At 46.4% G+C, this 19,499-nt stretch overlaps 1 protein-coding gene across 1 annotated transcript in view; it reads right to left on the reverse strand.

Moving 5' to 3' along the window:
* Nucleotides 1–448: 448 nt before the first annotated feature.
* LOC121873542 (actin cytoskeleton-regulatory complex protein PAN1-like) overlaps nucleotides 449–19,499 on the reverse strand; it is a 30,158-nt gene continuing 11,107 nt past the window's right edge. The window contains exons 3-4 of the mRNA XM_042377173.1: nucleotides 14,502–14,709; nucleotides 449–1,360 (exon numbers count right to left, since the gene is read on the reverse strand). Of these exons, the coding sequence (XP_042233107.1) occupies nucleotides 909–1,360; nucleotides 14,502–14,709 (660 nt within the window). The 3' untranslated portion in view covers nucleotides 449–908. The remainder of the gene's footprint in view (nucleotides 1,361–14,501; nucleotides 14,710–19,499) is intronic.

Below are 19,499 nucleotides of genomic sequence, written 5' to 3' on the forward strand. Positions count from 1 at the left end.
AGAGTAAGAAAGAAAAAACAATAGTTTTAAAAAATATGTACATCAGAGCTCAGTGTCCAGTATTACCTGTCTAACAAGTATATGAACTTACCATATTGCGAGTATGTTCACTGCATCCAGTCATTTATACATGACCACCTGCGTTAAGGTCATACATACTGTAATGTACGCTCATTATTAAAAAAGTTTCATAACATATTACTTTGTCGAACACTGCAGCATCACAGTGACACAAAGTTTACTTTAGCAATTAGTGAAACCTTTTCTATTGTGCAAATCTCAGGGTAAGTAATATATATATATATATATATATATATATATATATATATATATATATATATATATATATATATATATATATATATATATATATATATATATATATATATATATATATATATATATATATATATATATATATATATATATATATATATATATATATATATATATATATATATATATAGACATTGCATCTTTTATAATTGAAAGACGTAGACTTATAAACTAAGGTACAGTACGTGTCACAAATACACCTGTAGCACCATACAAGTCTCACCCTGTGAGTGCGTGCGTTTGTGTGTGTGTCGCTGGGCGCTGTGAGACGGGGTCAACCGCCCTCTGCTTTGAGTGCTACATAGAGCGTCACATAGCATAGCGTGGCCCACAATACTTAGCGCAGTATCTGTATAGCATAGCTCAGTCTCCATATGCTGTAAGGAAGTCTCCACACAGCAGAGAACAGTCTTCACTCTGTTTCAATGAGTCTTTCAACCAGCATATTGTGGCCTCCACAGCGCTGCCCTATAACATTACTCCTCGGTTATCTATAGTGAAAAATGACTACCATGATGATATGTTGATGATGATGAGGGAGGGAAGGTGGGAGACACCATCGCCGGGAGCCACTACCGCCTCTGAGGGTGGTGAACGGGTGGGGCGTAGGGCGGAGGGAGGTCGGATATGGTGTTGAGCCTGGGAGGTGAGGACACCACTCTTGTGGCAGTGCGTGGCATCACCCCTCCAGTCCTCCTTCCACTCCCCCTTCCACCCACTGGGTAACTAGGCGCGGAGTAACTGGGCGGAGGATCGGGTGGATAGTGTGGGTTTCTCGGATAGGAAGGACTGTGTGGGAAACCGTTGCTGTGTGGTGGAGGAGCCTTGGTGGTATTGGGGATCTGTCTCGGTACGTGGTGGGTCTGGCGAACGTCTGTTTCTGGAGCGGAGGGCCTCGGGGCTACCTGTTGGTGGGTAGTGACGCCGCTGAGGGTGAAAACGGAGGAAGTGTCGCCGCCCAGCTGGCGTGGAGTGTTGTGTGTGGCCATGAAGCACCCGCCCACAGTTGCCACCCCCGCCATACCTGGCCAGGAGAAAAGATAAGAGTAAATTAGCGCCAATATGATTGTAATTTCTCTCTTCACATGTCGGTAAAAATACTTCGATAGTGGCCATTGTATAAGTTAGCCTTACCCGACGTAGAAAGTAAACAATTTATGACACATTGGTGGGAAGAGGCTGAATCACCTACTGTATGCTTGCATATGTATGTTTGCGCTATCTATACTTGAAAATGGTATAAACAGTAGCACTAAGTTTACTGCTCAACAGATCATACAGTGCAGTAGTTGTTATAAGAAACAAATAACATCATCACAGCAGTGCACACTATTAAAGCCACACCATATAAAGAATAACACAGAGCGTGTAAACCTGAAATAAGGTGGTCGCTAGAGTAAGGTGGTCCTGGAGTAAGGTGGTCCTGGAGTGGTCCCTAAAAGGTGGTCGCTGGAGATAAGGTGAACGCTAGAGTAGTGGTCCTGGGTAAAAATTGGTCCTGGAGTAAGTGGTCGCGCTGGTGTAAGGTGGTCCTGGAGTAAGGTGGTCCTGGGTAAAAGGTAAGGTGGAGCGCCTAGAGTAAGGTGGTCCTGGAGTAAAGGTGGTCCTGGGTAAGGTGGTCGGCTAAGTAAAGTGGTCCTGGGTAAGGTGGTCTGGAGTAAGGTGGTCCTTTGGTAAGGTGGTCGCTGGTGGCAAAAGTCGCTGAAAGGTGGTCCTGGAGTAAGGTGGTCGCTGGTGTAAGGTGGTCCTGCTGGAGTAAGGTGGTCCTGGAGTAAGGTGGTCGCTGTGTAAGGTGGTCGGTAAGGTGGTCGCTGGAGTAAGGTGGTCCTGCTAGGTGGTCGGTGGTCGCTGTGGTGTAAGGTGGTCCTGGAGTAAGGTGGTCGCTGGTGTAAGGTGGTCGCTGGAGTAAGGTGGTCGCTGGAGTAAGGTGGTAGGTATAGTAGGGTGGTCGCTGGAGTAAAGGTGGTCGCTGGTGAGGTGTTCGCTGGTGTAAGGTGGTCGCTAGAGTAAAGGTGGTCGCTGGTGAGGTGTTCGCTGGTGTAAAGGTGGTCCGCTTCAAGGTGGTCGTTGGTGTAAGGTGGTCGCTGGTGTAAGGTGGTCGCTAGAGTAAGGTGGTCGTTGGTGGTGTTCGCTGGTGTAAGGTGGTCGCTGGTGTAAGGTGGTCGCTGGTGTAAGGTGGTCGCTAAGTAAGGTGGTCGCTGGAGTAAGGTGGTAGGTATATAAGGTGGTCGCTAGATGCAAGGTGGTCGCTGGTGAGGTGTTCGCTGGTGTAAGGTGGTCATAGCTGGTGGTGTTCGCTGGTGTAAGTAAGGTGGTCGCTGGTGAGGTGTTCGCTGCGTTGGTGAGGTGTTCGCTGGTGTAAGGTGGTCGCTAAGTAAGGTGGTCGTTGGTGAGGTTCGCTGGTGTAAGGTGGTCGTTGGTGGGGTGTTCGCTGGTGTAAGGTGTGGTCGCTAAGAGTGGTCGGTGGTGGCTGGTGAAGGTGGTCGCTGGTGAGCGCTGGTGTAAGGTGGTCGCTGGAGTAGGTGGTAGGTATAGTAAGGTGGTCGCTGGTGTAAGGTGGTCGCTGGTGAGGGTGTTCGCTGGTGTAAGGTGGTCGCTAGAGTAAGGTGGTCGCTGGTGGGGTAAGGTTCGCTGGTGTAAGGTGGTCCTTGCTAGAGTAAAGAGGTGGTCGTTGGTGAGGTGTTCGCTGGTGTAAGGTGGTCGCTGCTGATTGGGTGGTCGCTGGAGGTAAGTGGTGGTCCTATAGTAAGGTGGTCGCTGGAGGTAAGGTGGTCGCTGGTGAGGTGTTCGCTGGTGTAAGGTGGTCGCTGGAGTAAGGTGGTCGCTGGAGTAAGATGGTAGTATAGGTGGTCTGGAGTGGAGTAAGGTGGTGTCATGGTGGGGTGTTCGCTGGTGTAGGTGGTCGCTGGTGTAAGGTGGTCACTGGTGTAAGGTGGTCGCTGGTGTAAAGGTGGTCGCTGGTGAGGTGTTCGCTGGGGTGTAAGGTGGTCGCTGGAGAGGTGTTCGCTGGTGTAAGGTGGTGCTGGTCGCTGGTGAGGTGTTCGCTGGGTGTAGGTGTTCGCTGGTGTAAGGTGGTGTTCGCTGGTGTAAGATTGGTCGCTGGAGAGGTGTCTAGCTGGTGTAAGGTGGTCGGAGAGTGTGTTCGCTGGTGGTGGTCGCTGGAGTAAGGTGGTAGGTATAGTCAGGTGGTCAGCGCTGGTGTAAGGTGGTCGCTGTGAGGTGTTCGCGCTGGTGTAAGGTGGTCGCTGGTGTGGTGGTCGGAGAGGTTGCTGAGGGTGTTCGCTGGAGTAAGGTGGTCGCTAGAGTAAGGTGGTAGCTGGAGTAAGGTGGTCGCTGGTGAGGTGTTCGCTGGTGTAAGGTGGTCGCTGGGTAGGTGTGCTGGAGTAAAGGTGGTCGCTGGTGAGGTGTTCGCTGGTGTAAGGTGTCGCTGGTGAGGGTGTTCGCTGGTGTAAGGTGGTCGCTGGTGTAAGGTGGTCGCTGGTGTAAAGGTGGTCGCTGGTGTAAAGGTGGTCGCTGGTGTAAGGTGGTCGTAAGGTGGTCGCTGGTGTAAGGTGGTCGCTGGAGTAAGGTGGTCGCTGGGTGGTAAGGTGGCTGGTGGTCGGTGGTCGCTGGTGTAAGGTGGTCGCTGGAGTAAGGTGGTAGCTGGAGTAAGGTGGTCGCTGGAGTAAGGTGTTAGCTGGGTAAGGTGGTCGCTGGAGTAAGAGGTGGTTCCGCTGGAGTAAGGTGGTCGCTGGTGAGGTGTTCGCTGGTGTAAGGTGGTCGCTGGAGTAAGGTGGTCGCTGGTGTAAGGTGGTCGCTGGTGAGGTGTTCGCTGGTGTAAGGTGGTCGCTGGAGTAAGGTGGTAGCTGGAGTAAGGTGGTCGCTGGTGAGGTGTTCGCTGGTGTAAAGGTGGTCGCTGGTGTAAGGTGGTCTGGAGTAAAGGTGGTAAAGCGGGTAAGGTGGTCCTGGAGTGGTGGTCGCTGGGTTAAGGTGGTCGCTGGAGTGGTCGCTGGTAGCTGGAGGTGGTCCTGGAGTAAGGTGGCTGGAGTTATGTGGTGGTGTAAGGGTGGTCGCTGGTGTAAGGTGTTCGCTGGTGTAAGGTGGTCGCTGGTGTAAGGTGTTCGCTGCTGGTGTAAGGTGGTCGCTGGTGTAAGGTGGTCGCTGGGTGGTGGGTTGCGTTCGCTGGTGTAAGGTGTTCGCTGTGGGTGGTCGCTGGTGTAAGGTGGTCGCTGGTGTAAGGTGTTCGCTGGTGTAAGGTGGTCGTTGGTGTAAGGTGGTCGTTGGGTGTAAGGTGGTGGGTGTAAAAGGTGAGGTCGTTGGTGTAAGGTGGTCGTTGGTGTAAGGTGTTCGCTGGTGTAAAAGGTGGTCGTTGGTGTAAGGTGGTCGTTGGTGTAAGGTGTTCGCTGGTGTAAGGTGGTCGTTGGTGTAAGGTGGTCGTTGGTGTAAGGTGGTCGTTGGTGTAAGGTGGTAGGTATAGTAAGGTGGTCGCTGGAGTAAAGGTGGTCGTTGGTGTAAAGGTGGTCGTTGGTGTAAGGTGGTCGCGCTGGTGTAAGGTGGTCGTTGGTGTAAGGGTGGGCGGTTGAGGTTGGGTTGGGTGTAAGGTGGTCGTTGGTGGAGTGGTCACTGGTGTAAAAGGTGGTCGCTGGTGTAAGGTGGTCGTTGGTGTAGGTGGTCGGTGGTCGCTGGAGTAAAGGTGGTCGCTGGTGTAAGGTGGTCGTTGGTGTGTAAGGTGGTCGTTGGTGTAAAGGTGGTCGCTGGTGTAAGGTGGTCGTTGGTGTAAGGTGGTAGGTATAGTAAGGTGGTCGCTGGTTGTGTAAGGTGGTCGCTGGTGTAAGGTGGTCGCTGGTGTAAGGTGTCGTTGTAAGGTGGTAGGTATAGTCAGGTGGTCGCTGGAGTAAGGTGCCGTAAGGTGGTCGTTGGTGCAAGGTGGTCGCTGGTGGCGTGGTCGCTGGTGTAAAGGTGGTCGCTGGAGTGGTGGTAGCTGGAGTAGGTGGTCGCTGGTGAGGTGTTCGCTGGTGTAAGATGGTCGTTGGTGTAAGGTGGTCGCTGATGTAAGGTGTTCGCTGGTGTAGGTGGTAGGTATAGTAAGGTGGTCGCTGGAATAAAGGTGGTCGCTGGTGAGGTGTTCGCTGGTGTAAGGTGGTCGCTGGAGTAAGGTGGTAGCTGGGGTAAAGCTGGTGGTGTTCGCTGGTGTAAGGTGGTCGCTGGTGAGGTGTTCGCTGGTGTAAGGTGGTCGCTGGTGAGGTGTTCGCTGGTGTAAGGTGGTCGCTGGTGTAAGGTGGTCGCTGGTGTAAGGTGATCACTGGAGTCAGGTGGTTGCTGGCGTAAATGGTCCGGAAATAATGTCGTTGAGGGAGTAATGTAGTCACGGGAGTAAAGTGGTCTCTTGAATAAGGTACTTAGTGCCTCTTGATATGTGGTGTAAGAATAGAGAATAGTCTTGTATGCTGTCTTTTGAACTCCGTCTAAAAAGCATAGGTATTATCAGTAAGTATGACCGTTGTTTAAGCTAAAGGTCTATGAAACATAACCCTGACCTAAGTCACACCGTGTTCTTTCTAAGTCTTGTCTTGGCTTGTTGACAAGTGAGGGTATAATGGAAAACGGTAATACATCAACCTTGTACTGTACATACAGTAGGTAGCGCCGTATTGGAAAGTCTCGGAGAATGAATCTTGTGATGACTGCAAAAACTTGATCCCCATTTGAGAGTGTTCAACTATTGTCTATATTAATGAATATGGCAACTGCTGCAACAATTTCCCCGTGCTAAATGATGAGGCAAATACACCACACCCGTTAAGTTTAAAAGAAATGTCACCAGATCAGGCAATTGAAGTGTAAAGTTGAAATGGTAACTACTATCTAACTAAGATATTTGATACTTTATGCTTTTTTAGAAAAATTAACAAAGGGATTCGAATCAACACGTTTTCTGTGTTAAATTCTCTAGAATGTTGCGACACCGGACAAAGATCTCCCTGTGACCACGCCCTCCTTATTCCTCTCACTCCTTCACCCATAAGACGCCCCTTCACTCACCACCTCATTATCTAACTCACATCCACAACACAAGTCCTTCAAAACTCTAGCACTACTCACAACACTACAAACTCTCACTCCGCCAAAGATACGTCCGGAGATTATCACCCTTATACTATGCTGTAAAAGGATCAGTGTTGTGCCCTTGAGATGACGGCCGTCTCCGATAAAAAAAAAAAAATACACGTTCACCATTGTTTTTACAACAGAAAAGAGAGGGTTCCATCTTTGGGGTAGGGGACCCCCCCATCCAATTTCAATTTCTTAACACTTCTGAGGTACATACACATCTCCACGCTAATTTTTCATTTTGTTTCTTAAAAACTGTAACCGTGCTCAGCGAACAGACACACACACACACAAAATAAACATAAACTGTGCTGTAAAGTTTATATGAAAATAATGGTTCAAATCGACAGACAGTCGTCTTTACATTATCGGAGGAAGACAAAAAGTAGCCCTGAGCGGCAGCCACGTGACCTACACGGCTCCACCCCTTCCTACTGCTGGCTTCACCACACCCTCTGCCTCTTCTCCACTCTCCTGCACTATGCTGGGGTTACTCCCTGTCACTCACACTCTCCTGCACTATGCTGGGGTTACATCCTGTCACTCACACTCTCCTGCACTATGCTGGGGTTACTCCCTGTCACTCACACTCTCCTGCACTATGCTGGGGTTACTCCCTGTCACATACACTCTCCTGCACTATGCTGGGGTTACTCACTGTTGCTCACACTCTCCTGCACTATGCTGGGGTTACTCCTATCCTCACACTCTCCTGCACTATGCTGGGATTTACTCCCTGTCACATACACTCTCCTGCACTATGCTGGGGTTACTCACTGTTGCTCACACTCTCCTGCACTATGCTGGGGTTACTCACTGTCAGCCTTACTCTCCTGCACTATGCTGGGATTTACTCACTGTCACTCACACTGTCACACCTATGCTGGGGTTACTCACTGTTACTCACACTCTCCTGCACTATGCTGGGGTTACTCACTGTCAGTAACACTCTCCTGCACTATGCTGGGGTTACTCACTATTTATACACTGTCCTGCACTATGCTGGGGTTACTCACTGTCAGTAACACTCTCCTGCACTATGCTGGGGTTACTCACTGTGCTCACACTCTCCTGCACTATGCTGGGGGTTACTCACTATCCAGTAACACTCTCCTGCACTATGCTGGGGTTACTCACTGTGCTCTCACACTCTCCTGCACTATGCTGGGGTTACTCACTGTCACTAACACTGTCCTGCACTATGCTGGGGTTACTCACTGTTGCTCACACTCTCCTGCACTATGCTGGGGTTACTCACTGTCAGTAACACTCTCCTGCACTATGCTGGGATTACTCACTGTTGCTCACACTCTCCTGCACTATGCTGGGGTTGCTCACTGTCACTAACACTGTCCTGCACTATGCTGGGGTTACTCACTGTCGCTCACACTGTCCTGCACTATGCTGGGGTTACTCTGTTGCTCACACTCTCCTGCACTATGCTGGGGTTACTCACTGTCAGTAACACTCTCCTGCACTATGCTGGGGTTACTCACTGTTGCTCACACTCTCCTGCACTATGCTGGGGTTACTCACTGTCAGTAACACTCTCCTGCACTATGCTGGGATTACTCACTGTTGCTCACACTCTCCTGCACTATGCTGGGGTTGCTCACTGTCACTAACACTGTCCTGCACTATGCTGGGGTTACTCACTGTCGCTCACACTGTCCTGCACTATGCTGGGGTTACTCTGTCATGATCGTGATGACGGCTAACCTGAAAACCTTAAGGATTCATATTACGCTCAAACGTCCACAAAACCTTCTGAGTCCCCCAGTGGAAACGTCCCCCGTTTTCTCTGTTTCCCCGCCTTTGTTTAGAGGGAACGTTGAATATAATCCACGGATTTAGTAGCAGACGCTGTATGTTGGGACCTGTTGCCATCCAACCCTTTGTAATCAATTTAATTTTGCTTTTGATAGCTGAGTCAGAGCATTGTTAGTGAAGATAATAGTAGGGAATGAAACTGAGTTCATAGTCTCAGTTTCAACGTCAGAGTGTACAGTAAATTAATTCATCGGAATAGAAGTAGGTGGACTCCCTGGCCTATTTTGAGTGAGGGCACGCGGGCATTTCTACCGTTAGTAAGTGCCCGTCCCTTCATCCATACAGGTCCCTAACGCAGCCTAGGCCGTGTCTGTAGCGTGGATGTTGTATCCACTATGTCTGGGGAGATGTCCGAGGTCCAGTAGGATCAGTTACCTTAGTGAGACCCGACCGTCAGACACTTCAGACTACCTATGGCCCCCATAGCTGACTCGTCTGGCCCTAACGCTCGGCCTGCGAGGTGACCCCGGATCACCAAGCCACACATCACTACCAGCCCCCATCATTGGTGGATGAGTGTCTAACTCAGTAGGGCTATTTGTGTGGTGGAATTAATCCACTGGGATCTTCAGAGTTCGTCGGAAAGTACTCCATGGTGGCTGGACCCCATGGCTGTTGCTTGAGTATCACCCCTGACGACTGAGTGTTGTAGTGGCAGTTGCCCTGGTCTTTATGGTGCTAAGTGACTATAAGAGTTGTGTGTTATTGAGTATGTCCACCCAGTAGTGGTGTGAGTATGTTGAGCCTGAGGGCCTAGAACTAGATTTCGTCTGTTGGTACAAATAAATTATTTCTCCTAATTTCATATTCATGTTTAAATAAATTTTGTATTTGTAAAATTGTGTCTATTATTTACCTACAGTATTTACCGTTATTTCTTCCCTATTGCTTGATACTATCATTACATCTACCCACAAGCCTCCTCTCGTCGCGCTACCAATGGTAATAAGTCTAAGAGTAAAAGGAATTGTTACTGGCACACCGAGGCCCTCATAAATGGTGGCAGCTCAGGCCCTCCTAAATGGTGGCAGCTCAGGCCCTCATAACTCACTGTTGCTCACACTCTCCTGCACTATGCTGGGGTTACTCACTGTCAGTAACACTCTCCTGCACTATGCTGGGGTTACTCACTGTTGCTCACACTCTCCTGCACTATGCTGGGGTTACTCACTGTCAGTAACACTCTCCTGCACTATGCTGGGGTTACTCACTGTTGCTCACACTCTCCTGCACTATGCTGGGGTTACTCACTGTCAGTAACACTCTCCTGCACTATGCTGGGGTTACTCACTGTTGTCACACTCTCCTGCACTATGCTGGGGTTACTCACTGTCCTAACACTCTCCTGCACTATTACTCATTGTCGCACACACTGTCCTGCACTATGCTGGGGTTACTCACTGTTGCTCACACTCTCCTGCACTATGCTGGGGTTACTCACTGTCAGTAACACTCTCCTGCACTATGCTGGGGTTACTCACTGTCAGTAACACTCTCCTGCACTATGCTGGGGTTACTCACTGTCGCTCACACTCTCCTGCACTATGCTGGGGTTACTCACTGTTGCTCACACTCTCCCGCACTATGCTGGGGTTACTCACTGTCACTAACACTCTCCTGCACTATGCTGGGGTTACTCACTATCACTCATACTCTCCTGCACCATTCTGGGGTTACTCCCTGTCCCTCACACTTCCCTGCACCATGCTGAGGTTACTCTGTCACTCACACCTTCTTGCACTATGCTGTTACTCACACTGCCCTATATCACACTCGCACTCTACTGTGTTACACTTTATCACTCACACTTCTGCACCACCCCACTCCTCAGTAGCAGGGAGGAAAAAACAAAACCAGCCGCTGACCATTGACGCCATTAAAGGTAAAAACCTGATATACCCCAATAAGTCCTGGCTGGCCGTGTACTCTAGGTTCTACACGTCGTTCTTGTGATAGAGTCACGGACTGAGGGGTCCTACAGGAGGTCCTTGTGGTGTTCATGTGTGTACTTGACTATAGCACTAGGTATATCAGGTGTGTCTACGTGAGTGCAGCTTCTGATGAGGCGTTTAGATGCACAGAGACATTCCAATACAGGTGTCTATACTGAGGCTGCGTTTACATAATTATAACGACCTCCACGTAGCCAATATTTTTGTAAAAGGAATTGCCCAGATGTATGTAGACACCTTCCCAGGGTCCTCTCCTCCTCCTCTCCCACCCCTGACTCCTCTACCATGCCATCACTACACATCAACTCACATGGCCATCTTAGAAAATATAAAGGTCGGGCCGGCCAGCAAGAAGTTCACACCACGGCGTAATTTTTGTTTTTGTTAAACACAAAGAAGTTTAAGTGTACACATCTGTCTTTGGGATCGAGGCAGCTGAGATTGGGACATGGACTAGTGGGCCACCTGAATTTGTAAAAGGCTGACAGGGGTGCTTTTACTGTTATCACTGTTTTATTGTTTTTAGCATTACATTTTAGTCCGGTTACCTTCGTACACCACTAAAATTATTGCTTTCGTTCATTCATGACTTATTGTTTTTTCTACAACTGAACTAAGGTTCCACCCTCAAACACAGACTCCACACGCAAACACAGACTCCACACGCAAACACAGACTCCACACCCAAACACAGACTCCACACCCAAACACAGACTCCACACGCAAACATAGACTCCACACGCAAACACAGACTCCACACCCAAACATAGACTCCACACCCAAACATAGACTCCACACCCAAACATAGACTCCACACCCAAACACAGACTCCACACCCAAACACAGACTCCACACCCAAACACAGACTCCACACCCAAACACAGACAGACTCCACACCCAAACACAGACTCCACACCCAAACATAGACTCCACACCCAAACACAGACTCCACACCCAAACACAGACTCCACACACAAACACAGACTCCACACCCAAACACAGACTCCACACCCAAACACAGACTCCACACCCAAACACAGACTCCACACCCAAACATACACTTTATACCCACTCGATTCCAGATTAATTTATCAGCTTTTCATGATCTTTCTCGTCTCTCAAAGCCGTTGCCGTGACGTTCCACTTTTAAAGGTTTCGGGTTCTTTTTGACCTCGTAACTTATATTGCAGGTGACTAAAGGCCACTTTCTGTATCATCATGGACCATTTTTTTCACCTGGAGTTTCCATTCAGCTTTTAAGTTCTTTTAATTATGATTGTGTATATTCTCTTCCACAATCTCTTTCTTTCTTCTTCTGACCCACCATCTAAAATACAAGTCACTCTCATCACCGGGACATTCTAATGACAGGGTTACTTCATTGAGCCTTCCCACACACCGTGTATCATGCGCTCTGCCGGTCAGTCCAGGTCCAGTTTTATCCTCAAATATTATTATTTGAGGAGGGCGCTCATCTCATTGGGTTGCGACAGTGTTTGGGATATATGTAGTACTTTTTTAATATATTCGATTTTTTTATAACAATAAAAAATGGTTAATTTTTAAGAATACTAGTGATATTAAAAAAAAACCTATTATTTATCGAAGCGAATTCGTTTACAACTCTCCTACCGGAACATACCGATGATCGTTTGCTGCTTGAAGAGTGATTTCTGTAATTTTGAAGGTGCAGTTTACGGGTGCTATACTTGACTTCTATTTGAGGAAATAATATAAATTTCCTTGGGCATGAACGAATGAAATGAATCAGCATTTCTCTCTTACATAGGGAAATGTGTTGAGGCTGTCAGCTTCCAAAATTTCAAAATTATTCATAAAATTTTATCTTATTAAACAGGATGGATGATCTACACCAGTTAATTGAATTGGAAGTGGCGACGTAGCCGGGAATTCCCGGCTGGGAGGACTGGAGGCTACGGAGTCGGGACGTTAAGTCGGTTGGAAAAGTCATGTATCCTAATATATGAGAGTTGTTGGGTAATGAACGTATTTTTTCATAGGGCGCTTCCCCTTCTCATGAACATTCCAGTCACCCACAGGGAATCCCTATGAATATCTGTAGGTATTAATCACGCCATGAGCTTTCACTACGCTTCATGAATATATACCAAATTTAAGCATTGCCTATAGGAATACCCTACACCCCATGCTACCTGACCTAGCTTGGAGAAGGACGTGCCCTAAGTGCTCGTGTTAGTGACCATAGGAAATGGCCGCCGTGGATCGTTGTGTTGTGGGGGAAGAGGGACGGTGTGTGAGGAAAGACGACCCCTGGCCACTCTGTTAAGTCAGCTGGAGCAGTTCTGGAGAGAGATAAACATTTTAAAGGGGGAGAACGAAGCCCTCAGGACTGAACTCCTTCAGGTAGGTGTCCTGCCTAACAGGACACCTGCCAAGAAGGGTCAGGAGGAGCAGGCGTGGAGAGTGGTTGTCTCCAAGGGGACTAGGGTCAGACTCAGGAAAGTTGACCAGGGTGTGGAGTGCAGTATCCCCTACCAAGTGTTGGAGGAAGCTGGCGAGGAAGAGAAGAGGCAGGACGAGGAGAGAAAAGGGCAGTTGTTCAGACCCTGCCCAGTGGTAAGGTCGTGGTAGTTGGGGACAGCCAGGTGAGGTTCTTAGATAGGACTTTTTGTGCAAGAGATAGGAAACGTAGGACTAGGGTGTGTTTTCCTGGAGCTGGGATAGGGCATGTAGCCGAGAGGATTGATAGGGTTTTGTCACGGGAGAGTACCAAGCCAGTAGTGTGTCTTAGTGTAGGAGGTAACGGCATAGGAAAGGTTAGGAGTGAGGAACTTTTCAAGAGGTATAGGGAGGCGCTGGGGAAGGTTAGAGGTAGGGGAGGGATCCCGATAGTATGTGGTGTCTTGCTTAGAAAAGGAGTTGGTGGTGAATGGTTGTCAAGAGCAATTGGTGTCAACGGCCGTCTTGACAGATAATGCAAGTCAATATCAGTCCCATTCATTGACTACTGGGACAACTTCTACGGCAGAAGGGACCTTTATGCTAGGGATGGGGTGGCAACCCTGGCTGGCACTCTCGAGAGGGCAGTTCAAAAGATGTCGAAGTCTTTAAACTGCTAGGGGAACATATGAGCACAGGGGTGGAGGAGACTACTGTGGGAGCAGGTAAACAAAGTGAGAGGTTACAGGGAAATAGTGCTTGGAATTATGCCAAAACTAAATTAGGCAGGGAGTTAAAACATAAACACGACAAAGAGAAGACTCAGAACACGACTAACTTAAATGTCTTCTACGCAAACAGTAGAAGTATGAGAAACAAAATGGATGAAATCAGGGCGTTGGTATGTACCGAAAAAAATCGATATAATAGCATTCACCGAAACATGGATAAACCTAGACTCACGGAGTTACCTGTCGAATACCAAACATCATCATTAACTGGAATACGCTGGATAGCTTCAAACATAGATTGGATGGTTATATGGGCAATAGGGGTTGGGTGTAAATGGGACTGCCTAGTATGGGCCAATAGGCCCGCTGCAGTTTCCTCCATTCTTATGTTCTTACGTTCTTACAATGAGTTACTGGGTGGTGCGGAGAGCATAAAATGGGACATGCCAGACGAAAGGTTATAAACCCTTACCTGGTTGGACTGTGACTTGTGTGACCTTGATAAGGTGCAAAAGGTCAAGGTCAAATAGAACAAAACTATTTCCATATTTCCAGTACTCCTGTTTGCATGACCTTCAGCGAGTCCATCATCTAAATACTCTTTATGTCTACTATGTGAGTCCATCGGTTGCTGCTAGACGGCTTTTACAAAGTAGTTTCCATCATCCCAGTATATGTCCCACTATACCTATACTGTACGTGATATGAAACGAAGCAAGTATTGGTAAACTCACGCAACACTGCACCTCAGTAGAAAGTGAGTTTCTACCAGTGACAAAACTTGCATAAACGGTATAGAGTTTCTGTCACAGCTAAACTTACATATATAGAGCATGTTGCTGTGATACTATTACTGTGCTTCAACATAAGTTGTTTAAGCGCTAGACGTTTTTGTGTATAATGCTTTTACTACAAGTAAACTTTTACTTGAATTAAGTTTATTTTAGTTCAAAACTATACGATTAAGTTTGGTGGAATTTAGGTAAATTTAGTGGCTCTGGTAAGTTACACGAGCCCAAAACCACAAGTACAGTAAATACATAAAATATTCGTCAGCGAATAAGTGACTTATGCATTAGATAAATGGTGTATAGAGCTGACAACGCAGGTAAACAATTAAAGAGGAAACATTGATCCTCACCCGCCAGACCGATCAAGACGAACATGATCGAGTCACCGCTACTGATGCTCTTCTCATCCTCGTCATCATCGTCATCATCATCCCAGTCGTCGTCGTCGTCGTCGTCAAATTTGTGCGTCTTGAGGATGAAGGTGCCAAAGACGATGAGCACGACACAGAAGACGATGACAAATAGCATCACCCGACGTGTGATTCTCCAAGGACCCACCTGAAAGAAAGGGGGAGCATTAGAACTCTCTCTCTCTCTCTCTCTCTCTCTCTCTCTCTCTCTCTCTCTTTTTCTCTCTTTTTCATTTATTTCTCCCTCTCTCTCTCTCTTCTTTCCTTTTCCTCTCTCTCTCTTTCATCACCTTCTGCCCCTACACTTAAGTACGAGTGTTCTGTTTTTATAAGATATACCAGCTCCTAGTTAGACCTTGAGCACTCGCAGCTGTTAGGGAACAGAATTGTGGCATCAACCCAAAGTATTGTGTTCTTACAAGAGTCACACAGCAGCAAAGATACTCAGAAATAAACACTACTGACTGATAGATAGTTATACTTTCATTAAAATCATCATACAAGTGTACATACTATCTATATCTATATGTGACCCAGAAGTAGATGCCAGATATTGCCAGGTGTTCAGGGAATTTTGTCTGCAACTATCTAACCAGCAGCGAACACGTACTGTAGCAATATTAATTTTAAATTAGACAAATTTAGATTAAGGCATGAGATAGGTAAACACTGATTTGGAAATAGAGTAGTGGATGAGTGGAACAAGTTGCAGAACATAATCATTAACTCGAACACGCTGGGAAGCTTCAAATATAGGTTGGACAGATATATGAGCGATAAGGGTTGGGTGTAAACGGGGCTGCATAGTGTGGGTCAATAGGCCCGCTGTAGTTTCCGGCTTATGTTCTTAAAAAAAGCCATTATATACTGTAAACTCGTAATGTCTTGCCTGCTGTGACATTTTACATGTAAATATTACTGAGATGGGTTAATTTCATTACCCGACCTTCAAGCTACCCAGCGCACCGGAAAAGGTCACGCCAGCCTCTGGAAGCTGTCGGGCTAGCGGGCTCGGTTGTAGTGTGTTTGCCTACACCCTGACATTTATATTTACTCGGCAGGAGTTTGAACGGATACAAATACCAGATTTTAACATCTAAAAGTTCCTTACTAATTACATTCTTAGTATTTTCAGTAATACAGGTTCCCTGTTATAAACCACTGATTCCAGGCATTCCCAGGAAGATCCTTGTGTCAGTGTTAAGAAACGCTCAGCGAAACCCATGTTCAAAAAGTGAGGTTTGCAGTTTAAGCATTTTAAGTAATAAAAATGAAAAATAAATATTCCTATGATTTTGGACTTTTAAGTCACCTTATATACGTACAGATTTTTTAGTACAGTAATCAGGTTACGTTCCAAAATCAGCATCAATTCCTGTTGGAGTATCAAGTCCTCCACCTGGACGTCTCAGCGCCAGTCCAAAAAGTCTTAGTTTTTATGAAATACTTAATTTGTTGAAGCGATCCTTCCGTTTTTTTTGTACTAATAAAAGCGAGAGTTTGTATTACCGTGAACCATTGAATAATATAATACACGCAACAAATACTACGGATTATGTGACGTCAGCCAAGGATAAAATAATGTTTATAGTCCTTGACGTCAGCCGTCCTAGTGACGTCATAGTCAAATATTAGTTGCGACAGAGGTCAAAGTTCAAGGAAGACACCATTAAGAGTCCTACTTCAGTTTTTACTTGTAGTGACGTCATAGCTTAGGATGATCTTGATTTTGCCGTTTACAGCGGCTACTTTAATGTGCACCCCACACTCATCCTGTGAGCGATAGCCCAAAAGGATTACAGAGTACAGTTTACAACGGGTCATAATAATTAACCCCCGTTGTCAGGATATTATGGCACTGAATGTTACACAGTATTTCAATTACATTATTTGTTTAGTTCTATACATAAAGGGTAACTATTCACAAATGCGTGAGTACAGGCGTGTGAGGCAGTATGTCTGGCCGCACACTTTGTTATTCACATTTGCGTGAGAAGTATTCAAGCACATTGTGTATTTGGTTCTGTACATGAGAACTGATATAGTTACTAAGTGCAAAAAAGTGGCTACAATCTTAATATGTCGGCTATCTTGCCATTAGAGATGAAGTGTTGTGCCATTTCACACACAGTGTGCTTGGACCTGTCCCTAAAAGGTTCTATCTTCACATAGTCGAGGACGTAGTGTTCAAGTGTGTGGCCACACTTTACATTTAGTCTTGTTTACATCTGCTTGGGGAACATACTGCCAGAGGTACTTATATCCTAACCTTAATCAAGCGGTTACAACATCTTGTGATTTAGTGATCTTGTTACTTGCTCCATATACATGTTTCACTTGATACATCTCATCATGGCAAACTATGGATCGACTAGTGCCTGTTTGCACGTGTCCACTTGCGTCAAATTCGTCAATAAGTTCTTTCCTAATTACAGTTTTAAAGGGTCCCTTTAACAGACCCAAATTGTATTCAACAGTGTCTTTGTTAGTCACAAGTTTGGCGAGGGCATCAACTCTGTCATGTTTTATGAGGCCTATGTGAGAGGGGATCCACAACAGTTTGACCTTGACACCCGGTCAACAAGGTACGTATATTTGTGTCTGGCTTCAGAGACAAGCGCGTGACAACTTGAGTTGAGGGTGTCAAGAGCAAGTAGTGAGGATAGAGAGTCAGTGATGATGAGACTGTCAGTGACAGTGGTTTCAATGAATGTAATAGCTGTGAGTATGGCAACTAATTCAGTTTGTAGAGTGGAAGCCCAGTTGCTAATTCTAACTCCTTTCTCAATTATATTACCGTCAGGTTGAGTCACAACAATAGCACTTCCAGCCCTCCCACAGACGGTGTTAAGAGATCCATTAGTGTAGATGGTCTGTGTGATATTATCATTAGTCTGTAGTGTGTGTAAGTGTTCAAGAGCTCTCACTTTGGCAGTGTGTTGGAGATGAATACTTTGTATAATTAATTTTTTAGGCGGATATGTCGGTATTGTGATATCGAAGGGAACTGTCCGCCAGTGTGGCAGAAGCGCTGTTGTGTCTCAACTTTGTACAGATGGTCTAGTCCAAATATCTTCATATGTGTAGCTGTAGTTTGGATCCATTTAGACTCACCAGTCCCATGGTTCATACATTCTAGCAATTTTAAGGAAACAAAGTTATCAGGATCATCACGCAGAAGCCTCAGGGCTATCATGAGAATGACTTCAATTATTCTTTCTTTAACACTGGGTATACCAAGTTCTTTCCTCATATTAAGTACTTTAGTGCTCATGGGACATCCTAGGATAATTCTGAGGGATTTATTTTGCATTTTCTCGAGCTTGTCAACGCCTTTCTTGTCACGAAGGACCATGGCTGGTGCGTGGTAATCTATCAGAGATCTTACATTGCCTAGGTACATTGTTTTAACAATTCTAATATTAGCACCATAATGTGGGCTGTACCCCGCTACACTTCTAAGAGGTCTCAGTCTGTCAGTACATTGGCGGGTTAGCTGTTGTATGGCAGGTAAGGTACAAGGGCCGGAGGCACCAAGATATTTAAAAGAAGAAACATAGTCAATCATGTTGCTACCTATCTTGAACTTGGCGGGGCCGCGTTTGCGGTTACCAGCTTGTTTGTTGAACACCTTAGTTTTCTCAGTGGAGATAATGAGACCGAGGTTCTCACAGGCTGCTTGTACATGGTTCAGGGTGGTTTGCATTCACGATGCGTTTTAGTATGTATAAGAATATCATCAGCATAGCTGATTGTGATATTGCTGGGGTTGTCTGGTATTAAATTTAACAATGCATTCATAAGAGCATTGAACAAAGTGGGGCTAAGTACTCCACCTTGAGGGATACCAAGTTGCATATCTTTAACTTCACTTTTGTAACCCTGAAACAGTGCAGCAGCCCTTCTGTTGGTTAGGTAACCTCCTATATCCATTTTGGCTAGTTCGTACAATATCAGTTGCCTACTGGCAATCTCAAATGTAGCTTTTAGGTCAAGAAATGTGGTGTATCTGTGCCTTTCATCACCATGCACAGTTAGGAATGTGGTGATGCAATTATGTACACCTTTACCATGGGTGAAGCCATTTATGTTAGGAGACATGTGTTCTCTGATTCTATATACGAGTCTGCCAAGAACCATCCTCTCAAAGGTTTTACAAAGGCAGCTGGTTAGTGATATGGGACGAAAAGAATCAGGCTGTTCTGGTTTTGGTACAAGAATACTGCTGGTCCATGATGTGGGTAGTAGGCCCTCGGCATGACTCATATTGTACAATACCAATAATGAATTGCCCGGCACACGCGTTAGTAGTCTAACGATGTTGCAGGTGACTCCATCCTCTCCAGGGTCAGTAGACTTACCCCTGGCGAGAGCGGCGTCAAGCTCCCACTCAGTATATGGAACATCACACTCATTGTGCTGTTTGCCCAGCATAAAGTTAATAAGAATACTGTACTTCTCTCTAAATACTTCGCATCAAGGAGTCCCCGAGTCCTAGCTGGTAACATGTCATAGCTAGACACATGAGCCCACTTTGTTATTAGCTCATTCGACTTTTGCAGAGGGTTTGGATGGGAGACGTGTCTACTGTTTCTATCTCTGATTGCGTTTGTCTTTCAAGGCTTTGTTGAGGGATGTGTGTTGGTTCAGGCTGTTGACATATGTCTCCCATGCATTTTGCCTGAGTTCGTTTACACGTTCCCTGACAGCAGCAAGGGAGACTTGATACAATTGTAACATTTGAGGTGTTCTAATTTGTTTGTAACCGCTTAGGAAATGGGTCGTTAGGTGTGTTAATGAGGGCCGGTTAATGAGGTCATCACAGAACTGGGAGTCAGACCTGCACAAGTGCTGCTCAATGGTCTAAGAGTATGGCAGGGTGACTGTAGGTGTGGCAGGGTGACTGTAGGTGTGGCAGGGTGACTGTAGATGTGGCAG

The sequence above is a fragment of the Homarus americanus genome, unplaced genomic scaffold (assembly GCF_018991925.1).
Source record: "Homarus americanus isolate GMGI-L3 unplaced genomic scaffold, GMGI_Hamer_2.0 scaffold30858, whole genome shotgun sequence".
NCBI lineage: Eukaryota > Metazoa > Arthropoda > Malacostraca > Decapoda > Nephropidae > Homarus > Homarus americanus.